The 13,087-nt window shown below is 28.6% G+C and overlaps 1 protein-coding gene across 1 annotated transcript in view; it reads right to left on the reverse strand.

The window, feature by feature from the left end:
- LOC119677628 (homeobox protein homothorax) overlaps nucleotides 1-13,087 on the reverse strand; it is a 91,257-nt gene that overhangs the window by 23,239 nt on the left and 54,931 nt on the right. Inside the window, exon 4 of the mRNA XM_038089059.1 lies at nucleotides 2,304-2,354. Within this exon, the coding sequence (XP_037944987.1) occupies nucleotides 2,304-2,354 (51 nt within the window). The remainder of the gene's footprint in view (nucleotides 1-2,303; nucleotides 2,355-13,087) is intronic.

Genomic DNA, 13,087 nt, shown 5'->3' on the forward strand with positions numbered 1-13,087 from the left:
AGCAATAATGCAAAGCAATTACTCATGCCTGCAACATCAATAAGGATGTTTATAAACAACAAAGAGGCATTACTCTTTCAACTTCGTGTCGAGCAGAATAAAAACAAAAAATACTCTAAAAAAAAAAACTCAACCAATGTTTACTCAAGGTTGGCAATATTGTAAGTGCACGATTTTTGTACGTTTTGTGTCTGAAGTTATTTTTTTACCCAGCTTGCCACCATAACTTTATTTGTCAATTTTTCTTTTAATATTTTTTTTGTTTTTTTTTTGTGATTTTATGAACATTTTTCTGATATTTAAAGAGTGCAAAAATGTCATATGCATCATTAAATCGTTCTGCATCATGTTTATACACATGCAACCAAACGACATAAACAATTTTTGTGTTGATATCATAGAGTATTGTTTTTTTGCTTCCTTTTTTGTTTTTGGTGTTTGTTTGCAACATAACTGGTGTTGCAGTGAAATACGCTAATAAAAAATAATAATAAAATGAAGTCCACATATGCTTAAGCCGAAAATAGCAAAAATAAAGATACTAACATCTTTAATAAGCAAAAACAAAAGCAAAACAATAAAAGACAAAAGCAAATTTACGATTAAGTTTTATGGCAGCACTTTGACGACTCGCTGCTGCTGCTGCTGCGGCTGCAGTGTTGCATTTTGCAAACTTACTATGAGATTTTGAGGTTGCATATGCGATTTTGCCCCCACAACATTGTGACTGTGGCGTGGCGTTTTTATGATATTTTGGAGCAAAGCGAAAAAAAAAATAGTAATTCAAAAAATTGCATAAAACTCATGGGCTGGATATTATATTTTGATTGTTTGCGGAGACATTTCTGCTTATGTTGCTAATGCATCATCAAAGCAACAAGAAGACAATGGGCCAGCAACAGTCACAGCAAATGCAGCAATAAAATAAGTTAACAACTCTTTTTATTCACAAAAAAAAAAAAATATATATATATATATTATATTTCTTTTTTGTTAAATTTTACTTGCAATTTTATTGCTTTTGATTTTTGCTTTTATTGTTTTTATATTGTTTTTGCTTTATTTTGGTTTTGCGCCACGAAATGATGAGTAAAGTACTGAGTTGCTGCTGCTGCTGCTGCTGTGCTATGTGGGCTGCCACATGTGTATAAACTTATTTTTATTGTTTTTAATGGTTAACAATTTTTTATGATGTATCTGATATATCTGTGAATGCTGGGTTCGGCTCGGCCGGCGTTCAGTCACTTAAGATTAAGTGTGATTATAATATGTTGATGAGCTTTTTTTATTATTTTTAATTTGTTTTTTTTTTTTTGTGTTTGTGTAGTTGTTATTTGCATTAAGTATTTTTTGTAATTATTTTTGTAGTTTTTTATTTAACAGTAAAGTCTGTTTATTGTATTACTGGGCAAGAAAAAATATATGGCGTTTGACATTGAACTTGTGCGCTTGCAAATTGTGACAAATTTATCTCTGGAAACTACACATCGACCGACGAATTGAAAATCTTAAAAATTTTAAATTTATTGCTGTGAATATTTTGTACTTTAATGGAAAGATTTAACAATTTATTTAAATTAGAATAGCTGCGCTTTGTATTTTTTCTTTTTGAAATATATATTCGTGTCTATAACATATAATATAAGAAAACATATAGTATAATTTAATTAAATTATATTGAATTGTACTCAATTGTTTAGACATTGCATTGTTTTGGGTCAAGGTGAGCTAGATTTTATAAAAGTTCACAAGCAAGTAAAGAAAAAAAGACAATAAAAATAAGATATAAATTATAAGCAATACATTATTTTCTGGATAAATATTTAAAATTCTATATAGTTTCCTTCCACACAAAAATAAAACGTTAATAATTTTTTCTAATTTAATACATATACTTATAAGTACTTTATTAGAAATATATGTATATAAATATATATTTTATTATAAAACTCTAAAGAACAAAGTTTGACATAATACTTAATCAACCAAGTGATATCAGTCTAAACAGGTTGTATTCAGAAGGATATATAAAAGAAGACAATATTTATTGTCACGAACTATAGGGTTTGCTAACTGAGATGACCCACCCACATTGCAACACTGTAATTTGGACAAAGAAAGTGAGAGTTAGTTTTACGAATTTCTTCCTTTGGTGCAATATGCACTCGCCCATAACCACTTTTGACAAACAATGGAACCGAAAAGGACAGCAGATAATATAGATATAATAATAATAATAATCATTATAATAATAATCCTTTTTGATATTAGTAAAAAATTTTAATAGTAAAATATATACTTACAAGTGAATCGACTTCGGGATCCGCTGTGTAGTAGGGTTTTTGTGATCTTATCTGTAATAAGAAAAGATAATAAAAATGTTAATATTTCGAATATCCAACAATAATAGTAATAAGATTAATATTATTAAAGAAAAGACTATAAAAATGTTAATATTTCGAATATCCAACAACAATTATAATAATAAAATTAATATTAAAAAATAGGAAAATGGTTTTCCTAAATCATTTCTCTTCATCACTCACTATTTGTCGCCTGTCTTCTGCAAATATTCATGCCTATTATTATTAAAATAGAATATACTGCTTAAAAACCATGGTTTTTGAAGCAGACTTATATATAGACATATATATAAATATGTCTAAATAACGCCTAAATAACTTAAGCTGGTCTAAACAATAACTCTATCATATCTTTTATCCACCCAATTTTTCTAACTCTTTGTTTTTATATCTCCAACAAATGCTCATCTATGTCACACCAATTATTCCATTCAACGATATATCTTTTTAATTATATTACTAAATGTATTTTTAAGACAGGTGTCATGGTAATTACAAGATTTCAATTGATTTTAGCGATTCCAAGAAATTCCAAATTAAATGAAACCTCTCCTTGAGAAACAAATACCACCTACGTAGCAGCGAAACACAGAGCCTGTTGACATTTAACACATCACGTCAATGTCAAGCAAATTGCAATGTAACAAGAACTACAATCGCAACAATGTTGCAACAATAAATGTGTTTTAAAAAAAATAAAATAAAACAAAACAAAATATGTCAGCAGGATATTTCTGCTTGCAAAATGTTACAAGGACATGTTTTAAGATTAACCTTAAAATTTTTATTATACAACAAAAGCGATCCTACCTGCTTTTCAAATGACATCAAACAAATCAACAGATTCGTCATGTCGCAAACAGCGTGAGTCATGCAAAAATGGACAGACTTAAGCAGAATTTTATGCGGAAACAGCAAGTGACACTGGAGATAAGCGGCGCAGCACGGGAAAAGTAACATTTGCGTAAAATAAAATTTTATACACATTTAACAGAAAAGGTAACAACAACAACAACAACAACAACAAACACAACAACAAAACAGTGTCAACAGTTGTTGCTATAATATGAATGTTGAGATACAAAAACAAAAATGAAAACCCAGGATAATGCATGATGCGCACTGTCTGTCACTGTGGTTGTTGTTGCTTTTTATTATTGTTTTAAATGTGGGCTTTGTGTTTTGGGCTTTGCAAATGTGGACAAGATAAGTTTTGGTTTTTCTTTTGGTTTTTTGTTGACGAGCGTATATTTTTATGACACAAATAAGCCACAAAAATTGATAAAAATCACTAAAGCAATAAATAGATAAAAGTTACTATTTTTATATGTAAAAAGAGCGTAGACAAAACACGAGCAATAAAAAAAATAATGCCACCTTGAAGTGAACATTCTGTTGTAGTTCATGAGGTGGCAGGCATAGTGCATTAAAGTAGCATAGTGATGATATGCAAGCACTTATGTCTGTAGTTTTACTTGGAAATGAAATTGAGGAAGAGATTAGGGTATAAAAGGATTTATTTTTTTTTCTTTTTCAGAGTAAATGATGTCACAATGTATGTGAAAAATATTTTGATATGAAATATAAAATAAATGAGTATTAAATAAAGCAAATTTTCGTTGTTATTCATATTGTTGTAATATTTAAATAAAATTTAAAGTGTATATATGATTGAATTTTAATAAGACGTACCAATAAGATTATTGTGAAAGCACAAATATTATTTGAACCATAAAATGAAATCAGTAATTAATGATCAAAAGTATTTTTTTAATAAATTTTAATTAATTTTTTTTTTCACTGAAGTGATAATATGTAGGGATATAATATATGGAATATTTATGATACATATATAAAGACTTCTAAGAGTGTGAGAAAATTTAAAATTGTCATAAGTAGAGAGAGATGACAGAATATAAATATAAATAACATATTAACTCATGACTCACAGACTGTGATCTTTTTTTTTGTATATAAAGCAAATTTTAATTAAAATACATAGGTACAAAATCAATACTCTGTGACTTCATTTTAAATTTAAAAATATAAAAAAAAAAAAAAGAATTGTACAAAAACTCAAATTCACTTGCATTAACCAATAAAGCACAACAAATCTAAATGCAAAACCTAAACAAAACTAAAACCACAACTAAAAATTAGCAAAGCACGCTTTTGTGTGCAATAACATCAATCATTTTTGACTTCAAAATTAAAACAAAATCTACACTTGATTATATGTTAGGCAAAGCAAGCCAAAAGGCAGAGTAAAATGAGCGATCCCGACAATACGCTAACCAACAGACAAAGCAACATTTGCTGCATGTGTTATAGCAGCAAGCATACACTGCCACAATTGCCACAAAGTATATAAACACAAAAGCAGCAACAAAAATGAATGCAATCAATTTAAAAGCAACTTTGTTTTTTGTTTTGTTTTTGCTTTTGCTTTTGGCATTGCTTTTATTGTGTTGTGATAATGATGTGGGTCCTGAGAAAACGCCTCAAGTTGACCTTTTTTCACCATACAGCAAATCCAATGAAAAAGTATTAATTTCAAAAAAGCAACATGTTTGCAACATTCCATAATGAAAAAATAAAAAATATTCACAAAAAATGCACCAAAAAGATTTAACTTTGATTATATGTTAGGTAGTTTTTTCTGTTCAGCATATAAAATCATAAGGTAAATACGTTAAGCTTAAGGCTGATTTGAGTTCCATAAGCTACACATTAAGTATGCTTAGAGAATATTGTATTAAGTAGTGTGTATATATACATATGTTGCCAATGAAATTTTTATCAACAAAACTTAAATAGCTAAGCGAACACTATAAAAAAATATATATTGGAAAAATGAAAACAAAAGCATAGACTGCTTGGTTTGTTGTTGTTATTGGTTTGAAAGCATTGAAATAGCACAAACTGCGGGCATGTCTAATTTGAAACAGGTTTGTCATGTATCTGTAAACAATATAGCACGCAATTTTCTTAGCAACAAAACAGCATAAAAGGTATGAAAGGTGCAAGCACATCAAGGCAGTATTGAGAGAAAAAACAAAAAGGCGGAAAGTAACTGACTGCCATTTTTTTTAGACAGATAATTTGAGTGGTAGTTTTTTTTAATTTTTTTTTAAGTAAGTAAACTTCTTTAAAAGCAAAATGTTAAATGTAATTATGGTGCATTGAAATAAACAATTTTTTTATTTTTTTTTTTTATTTTATTATTGCTTAAAAGTATGCGAATAGTTTCCGCATTTGTGTGAAAATTTTTAAGTGTACACTAGGTGCGCTAGTGAACACTTACAGCGCATTGTTCGCTAAAATCCGAGATCAGTTATTTCGAGAATAGCATGTAGTTAATAATTTCTGTAGTGTATTATAGTAAATATAACTTTATATTAATTTTAAATAGAAAGGAAGTAAATAACAATGAATATGTGAAAAAAAAAATTTATTTAATCCATTGAATTTATAGTTGACTATATATCTGTTATATACAATACTAAAATAAGTAACATCTGTTTTTAAAAATATTTTTTAGATTTTCTAGTTTGTATATGCAAGTATCAAAGATTGAGTCTGAGCTTTAAATGGAATTGCTTAAATTTGATGTAAAGATACATATTTTAGATACGTAAACTAACACCATACTTGACTTATGGTGGCCAAATATCAATTTTTCTTTGATGTTTGCAAGTATCAATAATTGAATTCGAATTCTATCGAACTAAAAGTGAAGATTTATCTTTAAGACACCTGAACTAATGACTTACTTAAGTATAATACTCAAACAAAGTACTAAGGATTGAATTCGAATTTTATCACATTTGAAGTGAAAACTCACATTTGTGTTAAACAAATGTCAAATTTTTTCTATTATTTTACCTATAAATTCAGTTTATCTTTTAGTATTCACACTGGATGCGGATAATTGTAAGCGAACAGTTGATTTTTTTTTTACATTTTTAGTAATAATTACCAATAGTTTCTCAAATATATGCTTCCCCTATAAAGTGTCCTCATTCTACCACAATTATTATTATAATTTTATATATATTTTTAAAAGTACTTTTCCTATGCAGTGTACTTTTTCAAACACTTGCCTATGCTTCAACGCAACAATAAATGTTGCAGAAAAAAATGGCGTCTTTATTTTTATCTATATGCTTTCATTTTGTGCCTTTCCTTTACTTCCTTCATGTTTTTTTTTCTTCTTATTGTTCTTCAAATCATCGTAAATACTGGCAACATGAATGCATGAAATTGTTATTATTTTTGTTGTTGCTGTTGCTGTTGCTGCCATAATTGCAATAATTGCTCGTGTTGTTGCAGTAGTTTGCAACTAATTACAGCGATTGTTATATGCACACAACGAATAGAACAACATTTACATTACACTTTGGTGGGCACAAGAACGTGCATTCAAGGAAAAATAATAAGAGTGTAAATAAAATAAAAAATAAAGTAAATAAAACACAAAAAAAAGGCAAATTGCAAATTGCTAGTAGGTACAATACCACATACATAAATGCATAAACATTTGCATTCATTTACATACATACACCACGATGCCGCCGCCGCCGCTGCCACTAAGTGTTTAAATTGTGCGGTAGCGCATATAAATTTTGTTGCTCACTTGCTTGCTTGGTTGGCTGCTTTCTTCACGTTGTAAACATGTTCATGTTGCTGAACGTTACTAGGCACGTCTAGCAGCATAAAGCATAACAACAACAAAAATAATAACAAAGCCTAAACAAAATATTTGAAAATGTTCATTTTGGCATAACAAAACACAACAAAACAAAACAAAACAGTAAAAACAAAATATTAAAAAAAAAAACAAAAAAAAAATATTTTATATATATGAAGCATATATAAATAAATAAAAAAATTGGAATCAAAAAATCAAAAAAATTAAAAAAGAATTTCAAAACATAAACGAAATAAATTTGAAAATATTTTTCTCCTATAATTTTATTTTTATTTAAAATGTTTAAAAGTCTGTACGTTGTTGCTTGTTGTTGGTGTTGCTGCGGGTTTTTAAAAATGAATAAATCATTATAACAAGTAAATTCACAGCATGAGACATGACTATAAATAAAATACACATAATATGCATATGTACATATATATCTATATCTACATATATATGTTTATATCTAACTATAACCCAAAGCAAAGTGAACATGTGTAGCAGTAAAGAACATAAGATACAAAAACAGATACAAATGAAGAATTTATCTTTAAAATATGCTTACCAAAATACAACACAAAACAAAAAATACAACTTAATGAAACCAAAATAATAAAAAAATAATGAAATATAACTCAAAAATCTACAAAAATATAAATAATAAATATTATAAAGAGCCACAGAGAATTAAATATATTTTAAACCAAAAAATCTATTTAACTAGAATGTTTACTCATGTGATTTTTTTTCTTTTTTTTTTTTGTTTCTTAAAACAGTTTATAGCATTTATTTGGTTGTAAACATGTTGCGGTGGTTGTTGCTGCTGCTGTTGCTGTATGTGGGTGCTGAGTTAGTTACGTTGCAGTGGGTGGCAGCTGCACGCCCGCCTTCAGTACGTAAAAAATTTTATGTTAAAAATACATGAAATACTTAATGCAAACAGAATATTTAAAAATTTTTTTTTCTGTGGCTTTTTGCATTTGAAATAGAAATGATAATAAAGCAAATATTTGAAAAAAATTAGTTTGAACTTAAAGTGTTGCTATGACAGCAAAGCGCACGGCAACATCAGGCAGAAGAGCAACGCCAACAGCACTCAAGCACGAAAATGTAAATTTAATGAAGAAGCTTCCATCCAACATGAAAAAAAATGTTAATTGCATTTTTATTAATTATGCAAATTAAATGCGGGACTATAAAATATATATATACTATATATTGTGTTTATACTAATTTTTCAAGATAAATAATAAATGCAATATTAAAATATTTTTTAATTTTTTAATTTTTTTACTTGTTTGTTGTTTTTTAGTTGGTTTGTTTGCTTTGATTTGAAATGTTAATTCAGCTTTGATGTATTATTTTGCTGTACACGTAATTCTAAGCAGTTTCCAATTATAAAATTAAATTAAATTAAATTATATTTATTTATATATACATATGTATATATGTAAAGTGTTAAACTTGTTAAAGAGTAGCTGAGAACTTGTTAAGAATACAGCGTAAGAAATGTTGATAAACTTGTTGAATCAGTTAAGAAACTTAGCGGCACAGCACAGAGCAAAATAATTTTAATTAGTTAAATGCAATAAAATGTGAAATTGTTTAAACAATTGCGAGTAAAAATTAATTAAAAGTTCTACAAATAATACTAGCACTTCTTGTATTTAGAGTTTTTTTAAGGAAAAGGGAATATGATATAGCAACATGTTGATTCCCACTACTAGGGCAAAATAAAAATACTACAATTAATTTAAATATAGAGTACAATATGTCTTTCCATTTAATTAATGTTAAGTTTCAATAAAAAATCTTAATTAAAATTTTTTATTAAAACCTACAATTATAATCGATTAAAAAAATATGTTTATACAATTCTATATCTAAGCAACATGTTGATATAGTTACATTCAAGTTTGTCCCTGTTGCAACACAAATTACTACTATTCTTCTTAAAATGTTTCTTGTATGTTTTCTTTTTTATGCTTTTTTTTATTTTTGGTTGCTGGCTGAGTGTGTGCCTAGAATCATAAATTTTAATAAATCTCCTTGAACTAAACACAGCACAAGTTAAATCACTACTGTTTATAATAATTGCCTTTTATATCGCCAATAAAAATGAAAGAACGATTATACAACATTTATGGCACTACAACTATTTACCAAAGCCAGAACCCGGTGAACATGCAATCAATTCAATGAACTACAAACAACAACAAAGCCGCAAATAAAAAATTTTAAAATTATATTCTCGAGGCATTTAAGTTATCTCAGATACTGACACTTCTAACTAAAGTGGAGTGTAAAGTACATTCACACAACAGTTGGAAATCATATGATATATAGTAAGCAATGATTTCCGGAAACTTAATTTCAAAAGTGAGAGAGACAAAGAGAAAAATGTGAAAATTGACGAAGGAAAACTTATTATGGAAGAGATAATTTGGAGGAGAGAGACAAAGAAAAAGAAGAGAGAGTATGATGCATTAAACTTTGCATAGAAAAACGAAAGCATAATGACACAAAAAGAGAGAAAATAAGACACAGAAGAAGTGCAGAGAGAGAAAGAGCGTTAGTAAGAAGGGAGAAATTTAGTGTGAGTGGGGAGAGGAGGAAGAGATAGGTTCAAGAAACATGATGGTATAAAAATGGCAAAACACAAGTACAAAAAACAAAAATGAAAGAAAAGAAGAGACAGAAGAAGAATAGAGATATTGCAACTGGGAAATAGAAACTTTAGAGTGAGAGCGAGAGAGATAAGAATATAAGGGAAAAAATATGAATAAACAACTGAGTTGATTGACAAATTGAATTAAGTATAAAAATGTTATAAAAATTTTAAACAATAGCTGAAGAAGTCAAAAGTAAAATATATATTATAGAAAGAAAAGACACATAAAAAAAAGAGAGAAGTAAAGAGAGAGGAACAAATACAGAAAGAAAGAAAGGGACACAAAGATGTGAAGAGCACAAGTGGTAAATATAAACTTAAGGTGGGAGAGACTCACAGGAATCAGAGACGAAGGTGATAGTACAATAAAGGCCAAAGAAATACCACCTGTGATGATTAAAAAGATGAAATTATATATCAAAGTATAAGATCTATTAAGAATGGCAAAAATAGAATGAATGCTATAACCAAAAAACACAAAGAAAGAAAAAGGGAGTGGCAAAAATGCAGGGAGGGAAAGAAATGGAGCGAGAGAAAGAAATGAAGAGAGAAAGAAATAAATAGAGAGAGAGAGAAATAGAAAGAGAAAAAATGGAGAGAGAGAAAGAAATGAAGAGAGAGAAAGAAAATTAAAAAAGCGGAAAAACGCGAGTTGTAAAGAGAAACTAAGAGTGTGATACGATGATATAAAGATTGATAGAAATAAGGGTGCAATAAAGGGCATAGAAATTACAACTTAAAGGGTCAAGAGTAAGATCATTTATCAATTTTTTATTTCATTCATTTTTGCTTTTAGGGGCTATATGGGACTACACTATTGTATCAACTGTAGCGCAACTACATCAAAAAAAAAAACTCAATTTTTTATTACTACTTAGTTGCAAAATTATAAAAGTAAACGTCATAAAATGGGGAAAATTTTTCCAAAATGCTATTTCCTACTTCAAAAAACTTTGTATGAATTCTCAAAAGTCATAAAACATATTTTTAAATTAAAATCGCTATTAATTTCGTTCGTTTTTTTGTTTTTTTTGTTTTTGTGTTTTATTTCTGTATAATAAATGGCAATAAAATCAAACTGCTACAATGGTAATAACATTAAAAATTATGATTCAATCAAAACTGTTTTAATTTCTCACGTGATAAATTATACAAACAAAAAATAAAACTAAATTCATACATATTCATATAAAATTAAAAAAATAAAAACAAAAATAATAATAATAATAAACATTAATAAAATTAACCGTACAAAAGTAATAAAAAGTATTCCTAAGCGTATAAACGCTGCAGAGAGACAGACACAGATACAAATTTAGCTCACAGATACAAATGTATCTGATAATTGTTCTCGTACGCATAAGCTAGTATTTTTAATGTGTTTATTAACAGTGGCATTGTATGTTGTGTGCTGGTCATAAAACATAAACCATAGCCAAGCAGTAAAGTTCCTTTGGAGTGGTGGAGAGCAGTAGCTGGTGGCTGGTGGCTGGCACTCCACTTTGGGCCATAAAGTGCGCACTGCAGCAATCAAACGAAAAAATGGTCATAAAAATATTAAAGGCGAAAGCGCACTAACCAAATGACCACAATGTTTACAGGCAATGCGGTAGTTAAGACCGCGACCACGGTTGCGACAGTGGAACGTTTAAATGGGTTATGGATTGGTTCGGAGGGACTACCGCCGCTTAGAACAAAACCCACAACAATTGGCAATAGTGCAGGCTTTTATTTTTTTCTATTAATATCGCTTTTAGTTCAAGATGAATTTGTAGTTCTTCATAAAAGCATTAGCTCTGAGCTGTCTTAAGTTTGCTTATCACATCACATCACATCACATCGCTGTCTTATCACTGACAACAATTTGTTGCATATCTGTTGCCAATTAACATGGCGCCTACGTACGCTCGGCACGCACACTTCTATTTGGTTACTAGATAGATATTTTTAGTGGGCCCGGAATACCAACTAAGCTGCCACATGAAATCTACAAATTTTGTTATTTGTTATTTGTTGTTGTTAGGCATTAAAATGTTTTGTTTGTGTTATCTTCTTCAAAATTTTTTTACGTTTTTAATATTTTTTTCTTTTTCATAGATTAATAAAGCGTCACAACTACTACGAAGCCGGGCCATATTGGTACAATGTGCACAATTATTTTGGTTCGGTCTTATCACTGAAAATTTATAAGAGACCTAAAAAACCAGAGTACCTGAAAAAAGAAATTGGGCTACAGTGATAACTACTTTGAAAGAACTTTTGACCGCTGAATCATTTAGCAGAGAAAACTGTCAGATAATACAAATATAATATATATTACAAGACAAAATCTATAAAAAGAAAACGCTGAAACACAAAAACATAATAATAAATATTAATGAGAAACTAAGAAAATAGAACAAACTAAAAAAATATAACATTAAATAACTTAAGTAATGTAGAACAAAAATAGAGTTTCCAACAATACTTAAGCAACTATCTTAACCAAATTTGTCTCTCAAGGACTAATATCTACCGCTTCTGTGAAATGTCTATACAAATAGACGAAAAATGGACAGAATAACAAAAATTCAATGAGAAGCTTAGTAACTAGAGAAGCCGAAATACGATATAACCCTTACAGGGTTTCTGTAAGAACATAATGCTGCTTGTTATCAACTGAACAAAATAAACTTCACAGAAACAAATATCTGTTGTTTCTGTAAGACGTCTATACACATTAATATCTATCACTATTAATGTATTTAGTTCTAAGCAGTAGTAGAATTCTTCCATTTGGAGAGGGACTTGTTAGTTCATATATCACACGGAACATAACGAAACCATACAATGTGTTGAAAGTTTTATGATCGCATAAGATAACTGGTAATACTACAATAAATCTACTGAGTTATATTGTATAGTATTCTTTACAAAATAATAAAGACCTAAAAAATATATGGAAGATTATAGGACATGGTGTGCATTGCTTTAAATAGCAATGAAAAAGTAACACCTTTGGATTACGAAGGTATGAGAAAAAGTATATAAGAGAAAGCCGAAGTAAATATAAAATATGAATATAGAAGATTATAGGTTATAATGTGCATTATCTTTTTTCAATAATAACAGGACAGACACCACTTAAAAATTATAGCAATAAAGAAATAACACCTTTGGATTACGAAGATATGGGAAAAAGTTTGTGAGAGAAAGTTTAGATAGTAGTGTTGAAGAAATAACGACTACAAAGAAAGGATGTATTATATCGAACTGTTATTTGTAGTTATTGCCCTTCCATCACTTTCTTACCTATTAATTATAAGCACTTTCTTGGAGTTCAATGAATTTTTTCAAAGAGTGATTCTAATATCTTGATGA

The sequence above is a fragment of the Teleopsis dalmanni genome, chromosome 2 (genome assembly GCF_002237135.1).
Source record: "Teleopsis dalmanni isolate 2A chromosome 2, ASM223713v2, whole genome shotgun sequence".
Lineage (NCBI taxonomy): Eukaryota > Metazoa > Arthropoda > Insecta > Diptera > Diopsidae > Teleopsis > Teleopsis dalmanni.